Here is a 26,016-nt window from a genome sequence, read left to right on the forward strand (position 1 = left end):
AAATATATTTACATACATACATTCATATGTATATACATTTGTAACATAATGATAAAATGCAATAGTATCAATCACTGCTCTTACATCAACAAATATTCAAGATGATGCATTAAAATAAAGGAAAATAAAATAAACAACAACACAGTGGTAGCTGATTTTTTTTATTTGTTACAAAAGGTCTACATAATAATTACACACTGAAAACTGTTCTTCCTGACTTCCACTGTTGCTGTTATAGCCACTTCTGATCAAGCATGTGTCTGATAAAAAGATGCAAGTAGCACAGGTGATGAGGTAGGGGTGAAAAGGAAGCAAAAAAAGCACAAAATGGGTGAAATCATGGATACCACAGCAACATTTCAGTTTGATTTCTCTTGCTGATGGGCGCCGTCACTGAATCAATATGCCCACTCGGCCGTAAAGCTGCTGACAAGGGCTGACTAGTGCCAACAACAAATCTAGGGCGATAGATGGTCACCAATGGTCCGATGCTGGTCCTGGTGTGTCCGAGTCCTCATTATTCAACTCAAGTCCTGCAGATGTTGTACAGCTCTAACAAATGCTTGTGATTCTTATACAGATCTGGGAAAAGCCTTGTTGATCTTGGAGACATGTATTTGGTCTTGAACATACAGATTTTTTGGGGCTTTTTATGGCTTTATTGATAGGACAGCCTCAGAGATGACAGGAAACAGCGTGAGAGAGAGGGGGGTGGTACACAGCAAAGGGCCTCACATGGTACAGTCTCTGTTAACATACAGATTAAGCACATCTCGTGTAAATCTTATCCTCTTTGTCAGAGGTCTTGTTGGTCTTGTAGAAGTCTAACATAGGTCTCTCAGATCCTCTAAATATCCAGCAGATCTCATAGAAGTCCTGAAAGACATGTTAGGATTCAACACAGTTCTTGTAGATTCTGAGGACCTCTTTCAGAGTTTACTTGTGCTGTATTTCAGCAGCGGTCCGGTTCCTCTGGGATCTCCATCAGGTTTGGTGGAGGGGAGTCGCTCTGCGGTGGTGGTGAGGGTCTGGATCCACGCTGACGTAGTTCACTGGGTGGGACGTCTTTCTCACCAGGAATTTCTGTTTTCCCCAAAGACTGGAGGCACAAACCCAACACAGGAACAAATTAAACTACAACTGAGACCATCTGACCACATTTTAGAACCCTTTTATTTGAAAGACTGTTAATTTTGATCATTTTGGTTGTACCTGGTTCTCAGCCAGTGCCTCTTTAGCCATGTAATGCTCCCTCTTCATCTTCATCTCCACTTCCTCTGGGACGTCAGGGACCATCAGGTCTATCAGACGGCCGATGAAGAAGACCACATGCTGAGGAAGAAAGATGAGAAGATCCTTCATAGATCACAGGCGGAACCTCATCGAAACCAAACCGGTTGCTTCTGTCACTCATTAACTGATCAATACTGAGAGCAGTCATTTGCCATTTCAGCCTGATTTTTGTCATACAGTGCATACATTTTAGAATTCAGACCATGAACGTTATTTTTTGCTGTAACAGCTCACGTGGTTCTCACACTCTCTAGATTCACCCAGTGTGCGACAGATACTGACCTCAAACACGATGACAAACGCGAGACGTATGGCGAGGAGGTGGAAGAACTCCGGGAGGTGTTTACCTTTTTCATCTCTGAAACCTCGATACCTGCACAAGACAACAGCATCAACAACAACAGTGTAACTGATCAGAATAAATATATAAAAGCACCCTACCTGCAGGATGTGTGCAGGTGTTTCTGGTCGTAGTTAGGGATAGGAATCAGAAAATGGCTCCAGCTGAGAACCAGTTCCAAATTGTCTGACCCGCTGGAGATGCATGCATCTGTGCTCATCAGTTCCTTTAGCAAAACCGCTGTGCTCTTCTGACAGTTGTGCATTGTGAAATATGGATCTTTAGCTCATGTGCCTACACTGCTGGAAACTTGCAACCAGAAGTCATGGCAGTCTACTGCATGGCTTCATGTGGTTCAGGTTCTGGTTCGGAGCCAGTGCCTACTCTGGAACCAGTTCTTTGTGTTCTGGCTCTCGATCAGCTGGTTCCAGAGTGACACCAACACATAGCTGGTCTATTACTAATAACCACTTACTTAAGGAGCTGGAGGCAGAGTTATCATGACCAAGGGCCAACAGAAGCAGCTTATGGCTGCCATTTTAACCACAGCTATTGTATGGAGTTCTGTTTTAGCTACAGGAGAGTAAACTAAATATATTTACTAAACTAATAAAGCAACAGTGGTCCAGGGACCAGCCATGTTTGGAGGCCAATGTAGGCGCAAGAAGTCAGTGCCGTCATACTTATACTGAATTTCCCAGTTGTTCCCTTGTTGGGAGACGTATACGGTGAACAAATGATGTGACTCTACAGTTCCTCTGATGCTTTGGAAAAGCAAGTTCACAAGAACCAACCTCAGGAGCTGGGCCGGGCTTATTGTGACCAAGGATAAACTAGAACGTGTGTTACTGAGAGTAAATATCCTGTGTTATCATAACATTGACACCATCCAGGCAAACCTTGACGTTTGTCTTTGAAACGTAAACTGTACAAATATTAGAGAAGCGAGACAGAGTTTCACCTGAGAGCAGCATACACAGCTGAGGAATCCACACCTGAGGCACATGCATGCCTTCATTCTACCATGTTTCTGAGATAATAATACAGCTGTGTTGATGATGAAACTTGTGTCGGCCTTCTTGATTGATCGGGAACCAACAAGGGAATCGATAAAGAATCAAACCCAAAAGCAGTTGCTTGTCGATGTTTTCTACCTGCAGGGTGTCGCTGGCAGGGACTTGGTTTGCATATTAGCAGTCGGGACAAGTGTCAACCAATATTATCTTTGGAGTGGAGTCATACATGTTGATTTTTACGTGTCCTCCCCGAGGCTTTCAACTGCCAGACATGGAAGAGGTGAGCGCAGATCATCAGTGTGCTGACAAACTGGAAGTTATCAGGGTTGTCAGTTAACGCCTCAAGCACAATGAAAATATCTTCTTACAGACGACTTACTCCCCTTCCTCTTTTGCCTACACTGCACAGCACACACAACAAAACCTGTCCATGCCAACACGTGACATGATGATTGATTTTGAGATCAGTAGCAGCAGACATGTTGCCCTCGTGCTCTGGTGTCGCTGGTTGCAGCTCCGTGGGGATGTTGCCTACCTGCAGAGTGTGTTTTGGCTTTGCTCACTGAAGTTGCTTGGTGATGTTGCCAGAGTGAAGTTGATGAAGCCGCTCAGCGTGCTGTCTCTGGTGTAGCGGTAGTACAGACGAGGCAGGAAGGACGAGGTGAAAGCTATGAGGAAAGCCTGAAAACACAGAGTTGATAAAGTCAAGATTCGTTTGGCTGCTGGTTCAAACTCAAACCGCGAACACAGAGAGTCTTACGTTGCTGAGGACGGCAATGTGCGTGATGAACTGCATGATGGGAAACCAGATGCCGATGTCCTGGGCTCGCTCCACCACTGGGCGGCGATATTCCATCACAAACTTCTGAGCGTCCAAACGAATCTCAATCCAGTTGTTAATGAGAGCGAAGAGAGGAGCGAGAGGACACGCCGCCACGAAGATGGTGATGAAGCCAAACTGAATGACTGAGGAGAAGGAGGAGGATGAAGAGCGGAGAGTCACGTGGTGCTTCACATCTCAGCTCTTCATCTCCCCTTAGAGCCAATCACAACACGGAAAATGTGCCCTGTCAGTTCACCTTATTGTCCAGGTGACGTGGGACTTACCCATCTCTAAGTATTCACTGAAGAGTCCTTCACAGACCAGCAGCTGGTAGTCTGCCTCCCAGGGTGGAACCTCCTCCTCCTCCACCTTCACCCCCCTTTGTGCCTCCTCTCCGTCCTCCTCCTTCACCTCCGTAGGCCGACGACTTAGCTTCCTCTTCTGCCACCACGCCCTGAACTTCCTGCCAAATAATGAGCCGTCAGTTATCGCCATGTTCACAAAAGTAATCACACTGTACACACACAGTCATCGCCTGATCAACATGAGTTATTATCTCGTGTCTGTGTTTGTTCTTACGGGACGAGGAACTCCTGGATGTTGTTGATCAGCTGTTTTCCCACCATGATGACCAGCAGCTCCTGAGCCAGTTCAATGAGACATCCGCCTGCTCCACACTGCAGCACAGACACAAATACAGATCGTCACTGCCCCTTTAATATAAATCATTTCACCCAGAAATTTAGATTAAGAAGTTAATGTGATTTTATCCTTTCTCCTTTTTTAGATTTACGTATAACCTGATGTTTCCAGGTATGGAAGCCCTAAACGGCCATGCATTCATATATTTTATTTCCTCTGTTTTCCAATGATAATGAGTTAATTTCCTCCGTTTTCCCGAGATAACGAGATAATTTTCTCGAGATCTCGAGAAAATTATCTCGTTATCTCGGGAAAACAGAGGAAATAAAATATATGAATGCATGGCCGTTTAGGGCTTCCGTATCCAGGTGCTAGTCAGAGTGTGAAACTTTATTTTCATCATCATCAAAATCTTCATCTGTGCCGTCATGACTCACGTCTTCATTACGAACTCCAAACAGAGTATTGTAGTTTCCGGGGTAACCAATGAACCTGAGGACACACAAACAAACAGCTGGTTAAACATATTTGATGTGTTCTTCAGTCTGTTCTGTGGATCATGTTGTTGCAGGTCTCTGAATCATTCTGCTAATATTCTGATATATCCGCCTGCAGGAGGTGCTGTTCTCCTTTAATCTGACCTCAAACCAGCTGACAAACTCAACATCCTGACTTCAGTTTAATTAATCAGATCAGTTGGATTTTGACAGTAAAAACAGAAAAACAAGAAAAGTTTGGACAAACGGAAGAAAGTTAATAAATAGAAATACAAGTCAAACAGGAAATGTGGGTCGAGGGAGCAGACTGGCTGGACCTGTGAGCCCTGCTCTGATTGGCTGAAGCAGCTCTCACCTGCCTTTGAAGAAAGCGATGTAAACTGGAGACGAGTAGAAGTTAACGAACTGGAAGATGAAGACTTTGAGGATGAACATGTCTTCATATTTACTCTGAGTCCGATGCATCTCTGACAGAAACACAGAGAGAAACAGCCACAGTGTATTTACACACTACAGCACATCGTTGTTCTGAAAAGTAAATGTAAGTTATTAAAACCTTTAAACTTCCTGAGCACATCCTAAAAACACACAGTTAAAACTGCACACAGTTCTCAACTATGAACCCCCAAAAATGTCCTTTGAGCTTTTCTTTGTTAACCTTTTAAATATCATTAAACCTGATAATGTAAAATTACTAAAAGCGATTATAAAAGAACACTAAAAGTAAAACCTTCAGTAACTCTTTATAACATATAAACATGTCAAAGTCGTTTGAAGGTAATCTTCCTCAGCACTGATGTGATGATCTGTACAATTATTTAGATAAGTCGGAAAAAAAAATGATGTAAAAGTCCTAAAAATTAATGAATAAAAGCTGATTTAAAACTGTCAACTAAAAAAACTACAGGAGAAATATTCCCACTGACGCAAATCAGAATTCAAAGGTTAATTTAACTATATTTCTATATTTTCTTATTATGTAATGTAATGCTGTTTGTGTTGTGATTTTGTTTCTATTCATGTGTTTGAGTTAAACTCTTGTGTTTTATGTTTTCTCCCTGTAAAGCACAAAAGTGCTCTGAAAATAAACTTAACAAGACTTTACTTGATTTTTAAACGCCAGCGTGGGAGAACAAAATGTGAGCTGTGGTCGCTTAATGCCACGTAAGAAAAACATTTTAGATTCAGTCTGAAGCTGCTCTGTAGTCTGGTGGGATGGCAGCAGGTGTGTATTTATTCACATTATTATCTGTTTTATTATCAATTAACAGATCACATTAAACAACTATAACAAGCCAATCAAACGACTGAACGACACCAACATGTTGACTAAAACGTCTTGAGTTTTATTCATCAAAACTAGAATGGAGCTAAAAATCCAATATCATATATAAATAAATGTATCATAAATATATAATTTTTGTTAAAAACACAAACTGAGAATGAGGAGAGTGAGGAGGAAGCTGCGACTCACCCCAGCGGGTGAGGATGTGCGCCAGCGAGGTGTAAACCTTCGACAACATGAGGATGACCAGCAGGTTCAACACCGATCCCGATAAACTGGCTATTCTTCCAGCCTGTACACACACACACACACACACACACACACACACACACACACAGACACACACAGACACACACACACACACACACACACACACACACACACACACACAGACACACACAGACACACACACACACACACACACACACACACACTTTAATCAGGTGTATATGGAAACAGTAGCGTAACAGCAGTAACAGTAAAGTAGCGGAGTCCCTCAGGGAAGCGTCCTTGAACTACTGATTTTTCCATTTAAACCTTATAAAGAAGTAAAGAAGCTCATGTTCTGTTCACTGCAACAAAGATCAGCAGAAATAAAATTACTAAACACTGAATTTAAGGAGAAAAATAAACAAATACTAGTAAAGTTATCTGTTCACGCAGAAAGATAAGCCAAGCAAGACAAGCATCTTAAATTAAGAAGAATAACTCAGAGGAAGTCGTTTATCAAGATGATGAAGTGACATTTACTAGTATAAAATAAAATAATCTTTCTTAGACTCTGATCCATTTTTATTAAAAACCAGACCAACTACATGTTGAATCAATCATAAGACTGGATCCTCAGTTTGTGCAGCGTTGTACTCACAGAGCCGCTGACGAAGCTGTTAGCAGACTTGTTGATGATGAGTCTGAGGATGCTGCGATACAGAATGATGGCGATGAGGAACATCAGCACCACAGCGATCTGCACACAGGACGTTCAACTCACTGACACGTCTTTAACTCTTCCACGTCATCACCCCCCGCTAATGTCCATGAAACTCACCATGACGACGATGACCATGCAGCCGGTCAGAGATCTGTTGAAGCGTTTATTTTCAGGAAAGTACGGTTCCTCTGCTCCAGTCACCGGGTTCCTCATGGTCATCGGCGCCATGGCTGTGAACTCTGGACGAGGTCGCTCCTGCAGAGGACAGAGTGACATTCATTAGCGTCATAGCGTGAAGTTACTTATGCTTACGTCCACAGTGTTCGCTTCACCCCCACACCTCAATGTCCTGGAATTCAGAGCAGTCCCAGCGGTGAGTCAGAGCCGAACAACTTCTCTTCCAGTACTCCAGGAAGGTGACGGCCCACAGAGACATGAAGACGCTCAGAAACACGGTTCCTCCATTATCGAACAGGAGGCCGGCCTACAGACACAGACAGAGTCAGAGTCAACAGACTGAAACTACACAAAGTTATAAAGTACAGGCTCTGAAATGTACTCAAAGAATAAAGTATAAAGTATCAACAGAGGTGACAGACAGACAGACAGACAGTCAGATACCTTGTAGGTGACACAGATGCTGGAGTAGTTCCAGTAGGAGCAGATGTTACAGAGAGGACACATGGTGAAGTTGTTCCCACTGTTACACACCTCCATCCTGCACACACACACACACACACACACACACACACACACACACACACACACACCAGGTAACAACACTTGTGAATGTGAAGTGAACCAGTCGTGAGTCCCTGTTGACCTTTAACAACAAGCTATTTGACGTTACAGTGAGAGTTCAAACTCACGCTGGAACGTCAGTGGCCACGAGCCAGAACCCAATCAGGAAGATCACGGTCCCGAGGAGCGACGCCGGCGCCAGCCAGCCGGTGTAGAACCCTGCAGTCAGACACAGTTACTGTCAGAACAAACATGGAGGATCGGCGGTGGTTAGTTGTAGTGTGGCTGCTAAAGTTACCGAGCCAGGCAAAGTAAAGCGCTATCTTCTCTCCGAAGTACTCCCTGATGTGATCCAGAGGCTGGTAGCGTCTGTAGCAGGACCACTGGGCCCAGTACGTGTACAGGATCTGTCTTAGACCTAAAGACTCGGGCGGCACCGGCGCCGTCGGCAGCTCGAAGCCTCCCTGAGAACACAGATAACAGTCGAGTATGACGTTGACTGATTGTCTCGATACTGCAGATGATTAAGTAATTAAATCATTGAGTGACTATCTGGATGATCCATTAATTAGTTTGAGGAGTCTTTGAAAAAATAAAGGCGACAGTCAAGCTCAGTAAACTGAATTTCTTTGAGGACGAAACATTGATCAACATTTTTCACCATTCTATCACAATTTAAAGATCAAACAGCTGATCGATGAACAATAACAGTTCATAAACACTAAAAGTGGGTCTGTAGCTGAAGGTAGACACTGCTCCTCTCTCACCTTACGATCTGTTCACCTATCACCAATAAAAGAATGATCAATACAGCTAGAATACTTTATACTGTAACGTAGAGCAACATCAATGATCTGCATGTTTCATGAAGTCTCAATAACGATAAGTGGTCTCAGACAGGACGAGGGTTTGGTGTTTGTGTTTGGTGATTGGTGTTTGTGTTTGGTGATTGGTGTTTGTTGTTTGTTGTTTGTTGTTTGTGTTTGTGTTTGTGTTTGTGTTTGTGTTTGTGATTGGTGATTGGTGATTGGTGATTGGTGGTTGGTGGTTTGTGTTTGTGTTTGTTGTTTGGTGTTTGGTGTTTGTGTTTGTGTTTGTGTTTGTGTTTGTGTTTGTGTTTGTGATTGGTGATTGGTGATTGGTGGTTTGTGTTTGTGTTTGTGTTTGTGTTTGTGTTTGGTGTTTGTGTTTGTGTTTGTGTTTGTGTTTGTGTTTGTGTTTGTGTTTGGTGATTGTGTTTGTGTTTGTGTTTGTGTTTGTGTTTGTGTTGGTGTTGGTGTTGGTGTTGGTGTTTGTGTTTGTGTTTGTGTTTGGTGTTTGGTGATTGGTGTTTGGTGTTTGTGTTTGTGTTTGTGTTTGGTGTTTGGTGATTGTGTTTGGTGATTGTGTTTGTGATTGTTGTTTGGTGATTGTGTTTGTGTTTGTGTTTGGTGATTGGTGTTTGGTGTGTGGTGTTTGTGTTTGTGTTTGGTGATTGGTGATTGGTGTTTGTGATTGGTGATTGGTGTTTGGTGTTTTGGTGTTTGTGATTGTGATTGGTGATTGGTGTTTGGTGTTTTTGGTGTTTGGTGTTTGTGTTTGGTGTTTGGTGATTGGTGTTTGGTGTTTGGTGTCTCGGGTTGGGAGCTCACCTCATGCAGCGGGTAGGCAGCAGTGAACACCTGTTCTGTCAGCAGGCGGTCGATTCCCACCTCTCCCCTTTTGGCTAAACCATACTGAGTCCTGGCCAGGATCTCGTACAGCTGCAGGCAGAGGACACAGTGCCGGGTCAGGTTCTGGACCGTAAAGAACCACCCTGTGACGTCACGTCCTCGAGCCTCTGTGACCCACTAAGTCTTTACAGAAAGTTTTTGTGCTTGAGCAAAGAGCTAAGCTAACAGCTTCCTGATGTTCTAACGATGCGTGTGCATTCACATGAATCCTGCGTCTGTTCTCGGCGTCGACACCTTGTGGTCCCGTCCAGTAACACACGTAGTTTACAGACGTTAGAGAACGTCTACGCTAGGACGCAGCTGCTGGTTTACACCAACATGTGTCTGAAACATATGTCTGAGGAGGACGACTCAAAGTTTGTGGACTGATCCTTTAAATTAGTTTATTATTGATTCAGTAAACAAATTGTCAGATGTCGTTTTCATTTTTATTTTGCCGAGTCATCCTTTTGCTAAATTGTACTTTATATATTTATAAAATCCCCAAACTCTCGTCTGACTCCCTGTGTGTGTGTGTGTGTGTGTGTGTGTGTCCGTGTGTGTCCCTGTGTGTCACTGTGTGTGTGTGTGTGTGTGTGTGTGTGTGTGTGCGTGTGTGTCCCTGTGTGTGTGTGTGTGTGTTTATAGACTGTGTTTGATGAGGAGGCGTCGCCGCTCTCAGCATCCGTCTGTTGACTGAAACATCCTGGAATCTGAGAGGTCAGTGAGTCTTTGTCTCTGGACCAATCAGAGGAGACCTTGAGGACCACGCCTCCATTCAGACTCTCTATAAACTCCCTTCAGTCAGAACCAGAGTGTCACGTCCATCGAGTCCTCGGATCAGAACAGACGATCAACATCTGCTCACGATGATTTATCATTTATCTGGATTATTTGTAATCAATCGAGCATAATAGAATATTTGTTCTGTCACAACAAAAACAACTGGAAATATCCACAAGTGTCTTCAACAAACACAAAAGCAGCTGGTCACAGTCGACTTCCTGTAAAATAAAGATGGTCGCCATCAGAACAGCTGCAAACATCTCCTCTGACTCAGACTGTCGCGGGTCATTACAGCCTCGTTAGCTGTCATAACTCCACCATCGTCTCCTTCACAGCTGATAATCACATGATGTCATCTGACACGTTTGGTACACATGTGGACACTGGACGTATCTGTGGTCTGCAGAAACGTGGGAACAGGACCAGTTCTCCCCACGTGTGAATAATAATATCCGCTCCAGTGTTCACAGCTGATGTGCGTCTCGTCTTTATAGATTCTCATTGTAAAGTTGTGTTTAATCGATCGACTGACACAGAAACCTCGAGGCCGGCGCTCTGACGCAGAGTCCTGTTAGCATACCGGCTCAGAAAGCAGCAGCCATGTTTGAACATCGTCACAAACGTCACACTGACTGTCAGAGAAGCTCGTTTTCAGGCTTCGTTAATGAAGATTTAACCTTGTGAACTCACCACCTGGTGTCTCTGAGTCGTCTTAAAGAACGAGTCTCTGTCGTCGCTGCCCAGAAACCTGCAGACAGAAAACGGGTCGAATGTCACGTCACAGAACTTCAACTGAGCGTCACGTCACTCTCATCTCTGAACACACAGACGTTCATTCAACACACTTCTGGTCATCATTTTATGACAGATATGACATCATCGATTCAAGTCAGGAGTCTGTACCTCTGCAGCTTGTTGCTCCTGAACTGACAGGTGTAGTAGTCAGGTGGAGGGTTGGGGACGTCCTGAGACAGAGGGCTGCCGAGGGACAGCTGGGACAGGACGTGCTCAGACCAGTTAATGATCGGAGCGTTGACCACCTGCAGGAGGACAGGTGAGGACAGGTGAGGATGGGTGAGGATGGGTGAGGACAGGTGAGGACGGGAGAGGACAGGTGAGGACAGGTGAGGACAGGTGAGGATGGGTGAGGACAGGAGAGGACAGGTGAGGATGGGTGAGGACAGGAGAGGACAGGTGAGGACGGGTGAGGACAGGAGAGGACAGGTGAGGACAGGAGAGGACAGGTGAGAACAGGTGAGGACAGGTGAGGACAGGAGAGGTCAGGTGAGGACAGGAGAGGACGGGTGAGGACAGGAGAGGACAGGAGAGGACAGGAGAGGTCAGGTGAGGACAGGAGAGGACGGGTGAGGACAGGAGAGGACAGGAGAGGACAGGAGAGGACAGGTGAGGACAGGAGAGGACGGGTGAGGACGGGTGAGGACAGGAGAGAACAGGAGAGGACGGGTGAGGACAGGAGAGGACAGGAGAGGACAGGTGAGGACAGGAGAGGACGGGTTAGGACGGGAGAGGACGGGTGAGGACAGGAGAGGACAGGAGAGGACAGGAGAGGACAGGAGAGGACAGGAGAGGACAGGTGAGGACAGGAGAGGACAGGTGAGGACGGAGAGGACAGGTGAGGACAGGTGAGGACGGGAGAGGACGGGAGAGGACGGGTGAGGACGGGGTGAGGACGGGTGAGGACAGGTGAGGACAGGTGAGGACAGGTGGGGACAGGTGAGGACAGGAGAGGACAGGTGAGGACAGGAGAGGACAGGTGAGGACAGGTGAGGACGGGAGAGGACGGGTGAGGACGGGTGAGGACGGGTGAGGACAGGTGAGGACAGGTGGGGACAGGTGGGGACAGGAGAGGACAGGAGAGGACAGGTGAGGACAGGTGGGGACAGGTGAGGACAGGAGAGGACAGGTGAGGACGGAGAGGACAGGTGAGGACAGGTGAGGACAGGAGAGGACAGGAGAGGACGGGTGAGGACGGGTGAGGACGGGTGAGGACAGGTGAGGACAGGTGAGGACAGGTGGGGACAGGTGAGGACAGGAGAGGACAGGTGAGGACAGGAGAGGACAGGTGAGGACAGGTGAGGACAGGAGAGGACGGGTGAGGACGGGTGAGGACAGGTGAGGACAGGTGAGGACAGGTAGGGACAGGAGAGGACAGGTGAGGACGGGTGAGGACGGGTGAGGACAGGAGAGGACGGGTGAGGACGGGTGAGGACGGGTGAGGACAGGAGAGGACGGGTGAGGACGGGTGAGGACGGGTGAGGACAGGAGAGGACAGGTGAGGACAGGTGAGGACAGGAGAGGACGGGTGAGGACGGGTGAGGACGGGTGAGGACAGGAGAGGACGGGTGAGGACGGGTGAGGACGGGTGAGGACAGGTGAGGACAGGTGAGGACGGGTGAGGACGGGTGAGGACAGGAGAGGACAGGTGAGGACAGGTGAGAACAGTCACGGCTGTAAACTGTCCTGAGGTTGATTTATTAATTGTTTCCCAAGTTTAAAACAAACATGATGTCGATCTGAAGCTAAATTCTGATGCAGCAACTTCTGATCAACCCATATCCGGCAGAGCCCCCACTTCCTGTTTAAGCCCCGCCCCTTCCAGGTGCACACACAGATGGTGAACCGGCTCATCTCGGTTCTGCAGGTTTTTATCGTCTCCACTGATTTTTCTAAACACTTGTTCTGGATCTTGATGCAGCGACATGATGGAAACACGTTGGGACTCGACTGAATAAAGGAAAAGAACTTGAAAAGTCTCTGAGACACTTTGTAATATCACAAATATGAACCATTGGTTGGATCTTGTGGACTGGGTTTCTGACCCGCGAGCAGATAACTGACTGCTTCCTGTGAGGAGGTGAGCAGGTGTGTTACCTGCAGAGGGACTCTGAGGCTGATCTCCTCAGCGTAGTAACAGAGGACGCTCCACGGAGCGCTGAGCAGCACGAAGCAGATCCTCGTCTTCTTCTGATGGACCTCCTTCTGCAGAGACACAGACAGACCGGGTCAAACTGCTCTCAGCACTACGGAGGCCCGCGAGGTTCAGTTCTGGGTCCTGTTTGTCTTTATAGTGGTAGTAAAGTTTTAAAATGTCTCAGTGGTGGAACGTATCCGCTCCACATGTTGTAGATACATATTGATCTTTGACTTCATGTTATTTGTTTTGTCATTTAAAACACAGTGTCAAGTTTAACACAAGTACTCAGATTACTTTTTGTTGTAACCAGTAAGGTAACATGTTAGTTTAGAAAAGTAATCTGTTATTTACCTTTTCCAATACTCATCTCAGAATCAGAACCGAGGTTCTGTATGAGTTACTCTTCTCAGCAGGTAATGCTGTAATGTAACTAGTTACTTTTTAATGGCAGTAATCCTGTAATGTAACAAAGTAACTGATGTACAAACAGCTGATCTGAGGAACTGAAAGCAGAACTCGTCTGTTTGTCGTCTCTGTTTGACTTCACCTGTTCTCTTCAGGTGTGTTTGTTTTACTCACCTGCTCTAGCAGCAGACCGGAGAGCTTCAGTTTCTTCAGAAACTTCTCCCTCCACTTCCTGTGGGCGGGGTTAACACCTGCGTTCTCCTCGTTCTGCGAGCTCAGAGGCTCCTCCCACACCAACACAAAATCTGTCCAATAGGAGCACAGAAATCAAACCATCATCGATATGATGACCAAAGTGACGTCTTCAGGTGTTTTGTATCTTCCAAACCCAAAGAGAGAGCTCTCCGGACAGACCGGGTCGTTACAGAACCCCTGCGGCTTCTCAGCTAATATTGACTGCGACAGTGTTTGTTTTACTCACCGACTCGAGTCGACCCGTCACTGAACACGTTCCTGTCCCGAGGCTCAGCAGCTGCATCCTGAAACCAGCAAAACAAAACCACATTCAGAGTCCAGAGAGTTTCATCACCTGAACATCAGCTGTCTTTATGTTTTAACTTTAATAAATCACAACAAACGTTCCACAGTCACATTGTACTGTCATTGTTTTAAACCTGTACTAACTGATTGATCAGTGAACGTCTCATCACCGTTTAAAGGAACAGTTCAGCCAAAAATCTAATGAATGCAGCACGTCCGACATCATCAAGTCTCCCAAAGCCCCGAGATCTCAAACTGATCTGAGATGTTATTCACAACATCTTCTAAGCTGAAATCTTCACTGTAAACGCTAAATGAGGAGATTAAAAAGACGCTCCTTACATGAGCAGAACCTGCCTTAGAAACATCACGTTTTTAAATTTTCTTCAGTATCACAGTGATCCAGTGACGGCTGTCTGAACATCGACAGGTTCACTGCTAACAGGAAGTGCTAACAGCTAATTCTGCTAACTTTAAATAGAGTTTTTAAGTATTTTTGTGGTTCTTTAGCTGCTGAACGCTCTCAGATGTTCACCAGCTCGTCTATGAGCTCGTGTGTGTCGGCTCATCTCTGCTCAGCAGTTAGTGAACGAAGACAGCGTCATGAGAGTGAACCAGAACAGAAGTCGTATCTCGACAGACAAACAATGAACTCAAACTGACTTTAAAGCTGCAGATTCAGCTGATAATTCATCAGAGACACATTTTTAACATCAAATATAACAATGATGATATTATATTGAAGCTCTTAAAGGTGCAGAAGGACAAACTAGAGGCTCCAGTGACGGGCGAGTCCTCGTCTTGTGTGCTTAATGACTGTAAAACATGTGTAATAAATTATGTAAGTTATTTATTTCCCTTCATAATCAGTGTGCTGAGTGTGTGTGAGTGTGTGTGTGTGTATTCAGTGTGTGTTCAGTGTGTGTTCAGTGTGTGTGTGTGTGTGTGTTTAGTGTGTGTGTGAGTTAATTAGCTCAGATTGGACTCTTCCTGCTGTTTCAAGTCTCCGTCCTCGTTAATGAGACTGAAGACAAACACGCTGACGAAGAGGAAGAACAGAAGCAATATGGACTGTTCTCCATTGTTCCCTCAGGTTCCATCACTCAGCCTGTGTTTGTCTCAGTGGAGCCGCTCAGTCGCCTTCATCGCACACTTCCTGCTTCCTGCTGCTGCCGCACGGCAGCAAACTAACACTCAAGTTTCACTGTAATCTCTGGAGCTGCTGGGCTTTGTCTCACAAGTGGAGTTTAATGTCACAAATCCTCCTTCTGTCGTCCAGAGGGTTGTTCTCTTCTGTGCTAGGCTAGCAGTTTCCATCTGTTTACAGTCTTTATGCTAAGCTAAACTAGCAAGTTACAGATCGAGGGCCTTGCAACCTGGAAATGTATTGATTTCCTTTTTTATATTCAACAATTTTAAAAGAATTGAGAATTTTTTTGAAATCAAAATTTTCTAAAGATGTTTTATGTCAGAATTTAGTGAAAAAAACATTTAAAAATCAACTAAAATCAACAGAATGTGAAGAAAATAACAATGTTGACATCATGACGTCTACTTGTAGAGAGATTTGCATGCTAACCAGTTAGCGCCGGTCTGTCCTGGTCTTGAGCTCCTGTGCAGTGGTGTCAGTACCAGCACACATCCGGGCCCTGAGCTCCCAGACACATGGCTAGTTGAGCTACGTAGCTAACAGCAGCTACAGTTAGTCGACCCTGCTGACGATGCTGCTGGCTGTGAGTTTTACAGGTGCCGAATGTTTTGCATATTGCACCTTTGCATAACTTCTGTGTGTTTTGGTTTATGGATTTATTGTTTTCAGTCGCAGTTTGGTTTCCGTTGAGGCAATAAAACCACCTGGCTGGAAAAACGAGCAAAGACCAGCACCAAAGACCAGCACCAAAGACCAGCACCAAAACACAATATTGCTGGTCTTGCTGTGGACCAGTTACTTGTTTTCACACAGCAGCAGCACCGGGCGCCAAAACTTTAAATCATCTCTGATAAATGTAACGAGAACGTGCAGCAGGAACACTCACATGTCACAGGGAGGCCAAACAGTGAAGAAACCGTCGTATACAGCTTCACAGATTCTCTTAATGCAATGCATCTCAAAAATGAGCGTTTTTTAAAGGGAATCTGGTACGTTCTATTCTTTGATACATTAGGTCTAAATGGTGAAATCTATGGAAGCAGACAGCCTTTCACACCGATGTCACGACAAACTGACATGTTTTACAAGCAAAGAAACATCTGAATGTTTTAGATTTAATGCAGAATTTACAAGAAGGCACCAGTGATTTAAACTTTGTTGTAGCTGTTTCACAAAGTTAGTTAAGTTTCTCTTCATGATGCAAACACTCTTAAAATCACGACATTTGTAAGGGAGTCTGGTTACTGCTGTTAGTAGTGGCTTCACCTCACACACACAGAACACTTCTTTAGATAACGAAGTAAAGTTGATCACAACAGCAGTGATTTAATATAAAGATGCTACGATGAGACAACACACACCTCAGAGAGAGATTTATACGGAGTTGTTGACTGATAATCTGTCCAATAATCAATCAGTGTGTTATTGATCGGGTCACACGGGGACTGTTGTTACCGTGGTGATGCTGCCATAGTTGTTCTCCGACTTGATGTCCATGTCGATGAGTGTGGCGCTGTCGTCCCTCTGCTCCCCTCTCCTCCTCATCCTCCCTCACCTCCTTCCTCCTGCAGACTGCAGACCGGTCAAAGTGACAGAACTTTATTTAAAAACCACGACGAGACAGGCGAACAGAACCAGTACAGAACCAGTACAGAACCAGCATATTTAATATCAAATACTTTAAGACTTACTTTTACCAAAGTCATATTTTAACTCTATATCTTTACTTGAGTATGACTGTTGAGCACAACAATATATCACATTAAAGTTTTATTTCTTAAATTTTTCTGCAGTATTTTTGTGCTTATGTATATTTTTAACCTTGAAATGTTCTTTAATAATATTTTAAGTGATTATCACTGAAGATTTGTACGTTTTTCATTGATTACTGTCATTTTTCATAAATGTTTGATTAAACTGAAGCTGGACTCAGAAGACGACATGAAGTTGTGAATCAACAACAGTGAAATCCTGCTTTTGTATATTTAAAACATATTCATATATAATCGTACAACTCACTGAAATTAGTATTTCTACTGTATATAAAATATTTTCCTTCATGTTTTTACTTCAGTAACAGTTTCAGACTGGACTCAGAAACATTTGATTCTGTTCCTCTAAAGTCTCCGACTGCTCGTCTGTGAACATCAGAATTAAAATGCGTCTCTTTCATCATTCCTTAAAATAAACTCAACACTTTTAAAGGTCCAGTTCAGGAGATTTCCCATGTATTCTTTTGTACGCGTCAGGATTTGACAAATTGGACCTTTAAAAGTGAAGTTCTGCTGTCTCACGTCTTTATAATCAGTCCAAACGCTCAGAACAACGACCTGCCTACACACTGAGGGTCTCACACTCACCTGTGTGCGGTCGGTGTCTCAGGTGAGCCTCCAGCTGGGAGCAGAGCAGCTGTGTGTGTCTGTGTGTGTGTGTGTGTGTTTAGTGTCGAACTGCAGACTGACTGCTGTAAGCCACGCCCCCTCGCGTTAACTCCGCCCCCCGGCCTCAGGGCCTCCTCTGTAGTGAAAACCAACCTGTCACTTGTTCCTGTCAGGTGTTCTGAGGAGGAAGATTATCCTAAAACTACAGATCACAAAACAAATAATACAAAAAAAACAGTCAAACAGAAAAACTCCTCTGAAACTCTGCAGAGTAACTAAACTACAGTGAGGAAATACTCGATTACATTAGAAGTCCTGTAAGTAAATGGATACATTTTTTTAACAGATGAAAACTTTTACTTTTAACTCTGAACACCATGAAACTTCTCCAGCTGATATCTTACAATTAAGTGTTCTGATATTTTTTCTATTTTAATTAATGATCTAATTAAATTCTACTTATTTCCAGAACAGAACCAGGAACATATAAATGAAGGCTCAGTTCTTGTTTCATGTTGTGACATGTTAGAGTTTTTACTGAGGGACTTCTGGATCTCTTTCAATCTCCACCGCGTTTGTTTGAGTACCTGACGGCCCACATTCATATAGGTAATTAAACGCCCCACGGTCGTTGTAGTTCCTGAACGCCTCACGTTCATTTGAGTCCCAGTTTATCCAATTAAATATGCATTAATCAGCATAGATGCCCAGAAGAGAAGTAAAGAGAGCAGGACTGTGAGTTTAATCATGTTCAGTGTTTATTATGTTTCTGCAGATCCTCTCCATCAGATCTGTAACGCAGCTCTCTGATTGGACAAGCAGAGTGGCGACGCCCCCTTAAGGACACACACAAACAGTTTCAACAAGCCGAGTTTATTCTACATCAGATCTACTGTCGTCTACTGCACACAGACTATAACACAGCGGAGACCCTGGACACACACACACACACACACACACACACACACACACACACACACACCTGCACACACACACCTGCACACACACACACGTCTATACTTGTGAGGACTCTCTGACGTGTCGTGTCCCAGAACTGAAATGAACCTGAAACAGTCGAGTAGTGAAGACCGGCCAGAACGTCCTCATAGTGCTCGGACGTCCTCACTACGAGGGTTAAACACCAACCGGTCCTCACAAGAACCAACGGGCCTCACCAAGGTAGATGTACACACACACACACACACACACGCACACACACACACACACACACACACACACACACACAGAAACGTCTTTGGCAGGAAGCAGCTTCTTCTTCTGCTGAACAAACGACGACACACACAGGAGCTGCACAGGATTGGACGGTGATGTCATTGTGACAGTGATGTCATCGTGACAGTGATGTCATCGTGATAATGATGTCATGCGGAGGCAAAGCGAACACACACAGAGAAACTAACATTGACAGTGTTCAACATGAATATTCTGCGTCAGGTGTGTGACTCCAGGTGAGCAGGCCGACAGCTCCACCTGCTGTCAGAGTCAGGTACCTGCACTGAACTGCAACACTTGGGCATTATGGGTAATGGAGTTGAGGTAAGGTCTTTAAACTACTGATTGTTTTTAAAACTGATGAAAGTTTAATCTGTGATGTGTCTCTTAATCTTCTGTCAGTACTTTGTGATATACTCTTTATGTCTTTAATATACTTGCTGTGTTTCTACAGATATTTGTGTTCCGTCTCGTGTTTCTTCTCTCAAGGCTCCAACGACTGAGCGGGTCGTGAGATGTTCAGGGTCTGTGTTCATCAACAACACAGGAAACAAAAGATATTTCAGTTTTTGTCACAGACTGAAGAATTTAACTATTTATATAATTCACTGTGACTGAACCGTCTGTCCCCCATGCCCTTTTAGTCTCGCAACGCCCCACGTTTAGTTTAGTCTTTGAACGCCCCATGTCCATTTCAGTACTTAACCACCCCATGTTCAATTAAGTCTTTGAATGCACCACACTGATTTCAGTTCCCCCACGATCATTTTATGTCCTGAACACTGCATGTTCATTGTAGTCCTTGAACGCCCCATGCTAATTTTGGTTCCTGAACACCCCATGTTTGTTTGAGTCCCTGACTGTCTCTCATCCATTTCAGTCCCTGAATGCCCCACGTTTATTTTAGTCTCTGAACGCCTCATACTTTTCTTCAGACTAACAGAAGCCCCGCGCTCTTTTTAGTTGACTAACATCCCACGCTCCATAGAGTCCCTGAACGCCCCGCAGCAGTCAGACATGGGGGGCAGCAGGTGAGTCCTGCAGACACCTGAGAGTCCAATCTGTGACTCTGCTCGACGTGTCATCACCTCAACAAACAGCTGATAGTTGTACAGATAGTTTTCTACTTTTCTTAAGGCGTTAATTTTAGAATATAAGGCATTATTCCAAAGTCAGTTTTATAATAAAATCTCTTCTTTAAGGCGCTTGTTTATTTTCTCACTGATGTCGTTCTACTTTTTAATCACCTCTGAACTCTGCAGGTGTTTACGGCTGCGATGGTTCGTGGTCACAGACGGCGGCGACATGTCGGGAGGTTTAAAGTGACAGAACAACATCGACAGGCTGCATCTCTTCACTTCCACCTTAAATCTGCAGCTAATTAGGACTTAAAGTGTTTTAATGACCTGATGAGTTGTTTTCTTACATGTGACCAGAAATCATTTTAATTTCACTTTAAATGTTTTTTATGAATCAGTGAAGTGAAACGTTCAGGGATGGTTTGATGCCACGCCATCAAATTAAAACACCTGAATTGACATGTAAACCTAAAAATCCTTTAACGGTAAAATTCATTTATTTTTACTCTTAAACTCTTAAACTCCGTAAACCAACCCATCGATTCTGATGCCTTCAGGGATTTTCATCACATTTTAAAGGTGTAATTAGATTAAAAAGATTAAAACTGAAGGATCTCTGGTTAGCAAACAACTTGATTTGTCGGCTGTTAATTAAGTTCCAACTAACGATTAACGAACGGCTCAGAACTTTTCTACATTTTTATGGCCAAATTAAACCATGCAGATAATCAATAAATCATGTAAATCATAATTTCATGTATCATAATAACCTTTTGATTGACTGATTGATTAATTAACCCATAAATCTGTTTAACTCCTCAAATTAACCGTGTGTCAGGTGACGGCCGTGACTGATGATGTAATAGCTGAACTTCGTATGAGGTCATCACAGTGATGTCATCAGAGAGAGTTACAGAGGTCTTTCACACACACACACACACACACACACACACACACACACACACCAAAGCCCATTAATAATAATAGTTATAATCATCAATAATAATCAATAACGGTGATAAAGCAGAAATCAGCAACATCGTCCCATGTGGCTTCATCATCATCATCATCATCATCATCATCAGTCCCTCGTGTCTCTGTGTGAAGTCCACTGAGTCCGTTTAGATTCCAGACAGGAAGTCAGTCTGGTCGTCTCTAATTAACACATTAATATTCAGTCCTAACGAACACGCGTTCACCTCCTGATAATTAACAGACCGAAGTCCTCTAATTAAGACACTAACCAGCCGGTTAATTAAGAAACTCACCTGTCAATTAACAATCTGACTCGTTAACAAACTAAATATTTTTTGCCGAGTAACAGACAAGTTTCCTAACTAACAACCCGACCTGTTAATTAACGGACTGAGCTAATTAACCCCGCCCCCTCAGCCCCCGTCCTCTTCGGCCCGTCTACCAGACCTCGCAGCGCTTCCCCGTGTTCATGGACGTCCCCTCAGGACAGTTGAAGTGGCGGCTGAAGTCCGGGGAGTTGGCGAGCGTGCCGATGACTCTGTATCGCGGCGGGCTGTGTGGGTCGGTCACCAGGCCCTCGTGAGCGCTCTCTGGTGTTCGGACTGAACACCACACCTGGAAAACACAAACAGGAAGTCACACAGGTGCCGTCTGACACGGTGGTCACGTTAACGTCTTCCTCATTGGGAGGGGAAGTGTTCAAATGGCCCCACGTTCGTTTTAGTCTTTGAATGCCCCACGTTCATTGAAGTCTCTGAATGCAACACAGAGTGAAGGTCATGAGTAGGAACAGAACCGGTCCCAGGACAGAACCCAGTGCGACACCATGAAGTAACGGAGCTGTTCTGTCTCACCTGAGCGAATCCCACGAAGAACAGCTGATCGTTGGTCAGGTTGACGGCAGGAAGTCTCTTCTCGTCTCCGTTCTTCTGGACCCAGGACCGATACGCCTGAAGAGAACGACAGCAGTTTAGTGGTGAGTCCCTACAGAACCGCATGTTGGGTCCATTGTGATGTCAGTACTGACGTGGTACGCAGCCTTCAGTCCTCCGTTGTCGGCGATGTTTTCTCCGAGCGTCTGTTTTCCGTTGACGTGTTCTCCGTTGACCAGGTACCGGCTGTACTGATCCATCATACACTCAGTTCTCTGACGGAACGCCTCCACTGAAGAGTTCTGCCACCACGGACGCAGGTTTCCCTCTTTATCGTACTCGCGACCTGAAGAGGAGAGGAGGAGTTACCAGAACAGATCGGCTGAGCTGCGTTCACTGACTGATACTAAATTAACTGCAGAGCTCACATCAATCCGTCATCAGCTGGTCCAACAGAACCAACACAGACAGACAGAGACACTGTAGCTGTGCTGAGGGATGAACTGTGTTTGTTCACGCCTTCACCGATCACAGTGCAGTGAACGCATCGTCACACAGGACTAACAGAGATCCAGACTCACCCTGATCGTCGAAGGCGTGCGTGAGCTCGTGACCCATCACGACTCCGATCCCTCCGAAGTTCAACGCCCTGAAAACACAAACACAACACATGTTAAAGCTCCTCCAAACACCCGAGGAGTCAGCGCCCCGAGAGGCTGCAGAGTTATCATGATCTGTGTGTCCGTCTGCATGAGTGATCAGTTCTGTAAATGATTCATATCTGACAGGTGAGATGAGTCCCTGACGTGCAGGTGGACACACAGACAGGTAGATATGGAGGTAAACAGACTTGGGGTGGTCGTGGGCGTAGAAAGGAGCTTGTAGGATCCCGGCAGGGAAGACGATGCCGTTCTTAGTGGGCATGTAGTAGGCATTAACTGTAGGAGGAGTCATACTCCACCTGCAGGAGGAGAGGAGGGAGGAGAGGAAACAAGGAGAGCAGAGGAGTTATTCTGTGGTCGAACAGCTCAGAGGTCAGATTCACAAGTGTCCTCCAAAAGTTTCCTCATTTCAAAGCTGCTGAGACGTTTTAACTGCAGCTTCTCACACTCGCCCACAAACTTCTTCAACTATTTAACTGCAGCACATTCTTCTTCAGCACTGAGGTCTGAGGTCTGCACTGTGATCAGATCTCACTTCCTGCTGTGTGTACAAATAAACACCACAGAGACACACAGACTCCATGTTTCTACTGAAAGACAGAAAGAAGTTCATGTAGAACATTTGCTGAATGAACAAAAAGGTCCAAATAATGCAGAATGAGTCAGAGACAGAGTTTCACAGAGTTTATAAAGTGTCTCCAACTCAACAACTCACTAAACTGACACATTTGTTAAGGGAGTCTGGGGACTTTCTCCACGGGGACAAAGAAGTAGCCTATATTGTTCCTGTTTAGTGTCTTTGTAACATGTGACATGTTTAGATCAATAACATGTTTCTTCTTTCATAAATGGAGTGTAAATGGTGAAATCAGTGTAAACAGTGTGTTCAAACAGCTGATCAATGTTGGCAGGTAAGACTTTAGCACTTTAGACACAGAAGCAGACAGGCTGGTACAGACATGCTGCCACAAACTGACACTTTTTACAAGGAGACAAACAACTTCAGCTGAAAGATTTAATGCTGAATTTACAACAAGGACACAATGAGTTACAATCTGTCACACACACAGTTTCATAATGTTTATAAAGCTTTACGCTACTCAACAACTCCTTAAATTTGCTGATTTGTTAAGGGAGTCTGGTGAAATATGGTTAATAGTCAGCTTCATGTATCACATTTAATGCTGAATTTACAAGAAGGAGACAATGAGTCAGAATCTGTCACAGACACAGTTCCACAATGTTATAGAGTTTGTTTCAACTCAACAACTCTTAAAATGAGCTGATTTGTGAAGGGAGTCTGGTGATGTTGTGGTAAATATTTGGCTTCATGAATCACATTTAATGCTAAATTTACAAGGAGGCTCCAATGAATCAGAATTTGTTGTAGCTGTTTCACAAAGTTTGTTAAGTTTTTCCTCATGAAACAACTCTTAAATCAGTACATTTGTTAATGGAGTCTGGTGATCAGACATCAGCTTAACAGTCCAAACATGTTGATGATAAACTGCACAAACTCTTGAAGTCTTGTGAACACGACCCCTGACTGTGTGTGTGTGTGTGTGTGTGTGTGTGTGTGTGTGTATGTGTGTGTATGTGTGTGTATTTGTGTGTGTGTGTGTGTGTGTGTGTATGCGTGTGTGTGTGTGTGTGTGTGTGTGTGTGTGTGTGTGTGTGTGTGTGTGTGTGGTCTGCGTCATCATTACTGGTCTTTGTTGGGAGTCTTCCTCAGCTGGTCGGCCATCACTCGGGAGGAGAAGTTGTAGAAGTTCAACATGTTCTGGAAGAAGCTGTCGTCAGACACCTCGTACTGAGACACAGGTGAGAACAGGTGTTAGTGACGGTGTTGACAGCAGGGGGCAGCAGAGCTTCACCTGTCTGCAGGTGACTCAGTGATGACTGACAGCTGTCACTCACCCCATCATAGACATCATCCAGCTCTTTGGAGTCCAGGATGAATTCTGGGAAACCGATCATGTCGTAGATCGCATCTGCCTAATAAGGGACAAACAGAACCAGTCAGACCAGTCACCAACTTTACCTGTCTGTCCACCCATCTGTCCACCCGTCTGTCCACCCGTCTGTCCACCTGTCTGTCCACCCGTCTGTCCACCCCTCTGTCCACCCGTCTGTCCACCCGTCTGTCCACCCGTCTGTCCACCCGTCTGTCCACCCGTCTGTCCACCTGTCTGTCCACCCGTCTGTCCACCTGTCTGCCCACCCGTCTGTCCACCTGTCTGTGTACCTTGTCTTTTGCCGCCTGTCTCGTGTGGTCGTCCATCCAGTTGAGTTGGTCCAGAGCTTCTTTAAACGCAGAGCGGATCTCGTTGATCATCTCCTCGGCCTGAAAGAGACACAGGACAGATGATCAACCAGACCAGACCTGGATCAGGTCCGGATCAGACCCAGGACCAGCTGAACCCACTGCAGATTCTGTTCAGGACTCTTTCAGGTGTTAACAACTCACTATCTCTTTGCTGTGTTTGTCGAAGGTCGCCTTGACGAAGAGCGCTCCCAGAGCGAAGCCCAGAGTGTCGTCAGTGTTCCCGATACACGTCTGCCAGCGCGGGGTGCAGGACTGTAACGGACCAGAACCAGTTACAACCAGGTCAAGGTAGAACCAGTCAAAGGCAGAAGCAACAACAACAAGGAGAAAGTTGGAAGTTGGAGCCAGCTGAAGGTTTGTGAACCCACTAACAGTACCAGCAGACAAGCTAGAACCTGGTCTCCAGCGGCACCAGCAGAGGTGGCAGCCTCCTGCAGACCAAGACCAGGAAGAACCAGTTTCAGACATCAGAACCAGTATCTAATGGTTCATGTATCAGCTTCTCCAGTAACACCAGCAGAGACAGAAGCGTCCTGGGTCCAGAACCAGTAACAGTTACTGGAATCATTCTGGAACCAGTTAGAGCCAGTTAGAACAGACCAGAACCAGTTAGAAGCTGGAACCAGTTTCCCCAGTACACCAGCACAGGTTAGCTTCCAGGAAGTTTACACATCAAAACCAGTACCACTACACACTTCACCCAGCCAGAACCCGTTAGAACCAGTAAAGGAAGACAGAACCAGTAAAGGTTGGCCCAGTTCAGTGGGAGGACGATTACCAACCGCAGTTACTGTAGTATCTACTGTAGTACTGATACCTGCTGCAGTAAGAGAGATATCTGAGTCAGTAGAAGCACCAGGAGTTCTGGTATCAAGACCAACAGAACCATCTGAAGTATTTATATTTATAGCAGTACCAGTATGGCTCACAGCAGAACTTGTAGTATTCGTGCAGTATCAGTACCTTCTTGGTGCCGTAGAGACTCTCCAGCAGTTTGTCCTGAGCGTTCTCGTAGCGCTGATCCAAACTGGCAACGCTCTTCTGAACCAAAGTCCACATCATGTAGTTATTTAGGAGACTGATGAGGCAGACAGACAGACAGACAGGTGGAGAGACAGACAGACAGACAGACAGGTGGAGAGACAGACAGACAGACAGACAGGTGGAGAGACAGATAGACAGGTGGAGAGAGACAGACAGGTGGAGAGACAGACAGGTGGAGAGAGACAGACAGGTGAGAGACAGACAGACAGACAGACAGGTGGAGAGACAGACAGGTGAGAGACAGACAGACAGGTGGAGAGACAGACAGGTGGAGAGAGACAGACAGGTGGAGAGACAGACAGACAGGTGGAGAGACAGACAGGTGGAGAGACAGACAGACAGGTGGAGAGACAGACAGGTGGAGAGACA

General features: G+C 45.2%; 2 protein-coding genes across 2 annotated transcripts; both read right to left on the reverse strand.

The window, feature by feature from the left end:
- Positions 1 to 145: 145 nt before the first annotated feature.
- ano7 (anoctamin 7) lies at positions 146 to 18,064 on the reverse strand. The gene is made up of 24 exons (XM_030394983.1): positions 17,436 to 18,064; positions 16,531 to 16,647; positions 13,867 to 13,924; positions 13,560 to 13,690; positions 12,938 to 13,045; positions 10,949 to 11,085; positions 10,736 to 10,793; positions 9,200 to 9,310; positions 7,867 to 8,032; positions 7,697 to 7,787; positions 7,449 to 7,545; positions 7,168 to 7,311; positions 6,945 to 7,082; positions 6,765 to 6,863; positions 6,086 to 6,188; positions 4,967 to 5,078; positions 4,552 to 4,606; positions 4,052 to 4,149; positions 3,757 to 3,935; positions 3,410 to 3,615; positions 3,185 to 3,330; positions 1,576 to 1,666; positions 1,213 to 1,332; positions 146 to 1,099 (listed from the first exon to the last, which is right to left on the reverse strand). Exons 2-24 carry the CDS (start codon positions 16,618 to 16,620, stop codon positions 953 to 955), a joined length of 2,685 nt encoding a protein of 894 aa, XP_030250843.1. The 5' UTR covers positions 16,621 to 16,647; positions 17,436 to 18,064; the 3' UTR covers positions 146 to 952.
- A 132-nt stretch (positions 18,065 to 18,196) lies between these two features.
- On the reverse strand, positions 18,197 to 25,701 carry ece2b (endothelin converting enzyme 2b). The gene is made up of 10 exons (XM_030394995.1): positions 25,567 to 25,701; positions 24,745 to 24,858; positions 24,523 to 24,621; positions 24,195 to 24,272; positions 23,984 to 24,087; positions 22,466 to 22,576; positions 22,197 to 22,264; positions 21,771 to 21,961; positions 21,598 to 21,693; positions 18,197 to 21,358 (listed from the first exon to the last, which is right to left on the reverse strand). Exons 1-10 carry the CDS (start codon positions 25,663 to 25,665, stop codon positions 21,182 to 21,184), a joined length of 1,137 nt encoding a protein of 378 aa, XP_030250855.1. The 5' UTR covers positions 25,666 to 25,701; the 3' UTR covers positions 18,197 to 21,181.
- Between the last annotated feature and the right edge of the window lie 315 nt (positions 25,702 to 26,016).

This window comes from Sparus aurata, chromosome 2, assembly GCF_900880675.1.
Source record: "Sparus aurata chromosome 2, fSpaAur1.1, whole genome shotgun sequence".
NCBI lineage: Eukaryota > Metazoa > Chordata > Actinopteri > Spariformes > Sparidae > Sparus > Sparus aurata.

Bases quoted from the DNA above. Each gene is read 5' to 3' on its own strand.
- ano7 (XM_030394983.1), bottom strand. From the start codon at position 16,620: ATGAGGAGGAGAGGGGAGCAGAGGGACGACAGCGCCACACTCATCGAC. The intron at 6,864-6,944 runs GTGAGTTTCATG...TCCTGTGTGCAG, and splicing joins GCATGGTCATCGTCGTCATG to ATCGCTGTGGTGCTGATGTT. The intron at 3,616-3,756 runs GTAAGTCCCACG...CCTTCTCCTCAG, and splicing joins CAGTGAATACTTAGAGATGG to TCATTCAGTTTGGCTTCATC.
- ece2b (XM_030394995.1), bottom strand. From the start codon at position 25,665: ATGATGTGGACTTTGGTTCAGAAGAGCGTTGCCAGTTTGGATCAGCGC. The intron at 22,265-22,465 runs GTCTGTTTACCT...TTGTGTTTTCAG, and splicing joins TACGCCCACGACCACCCCAA to GGCGTTGAACTTCGGAGGGA. The intron at 21,359-21,597 runs GTGAGACAGAAC...TGTGTTTTCCAG, and splicing joins TCTTCGTGGGATTCGCTCAG to GTGTGGTGTTCAGTCCGAAC.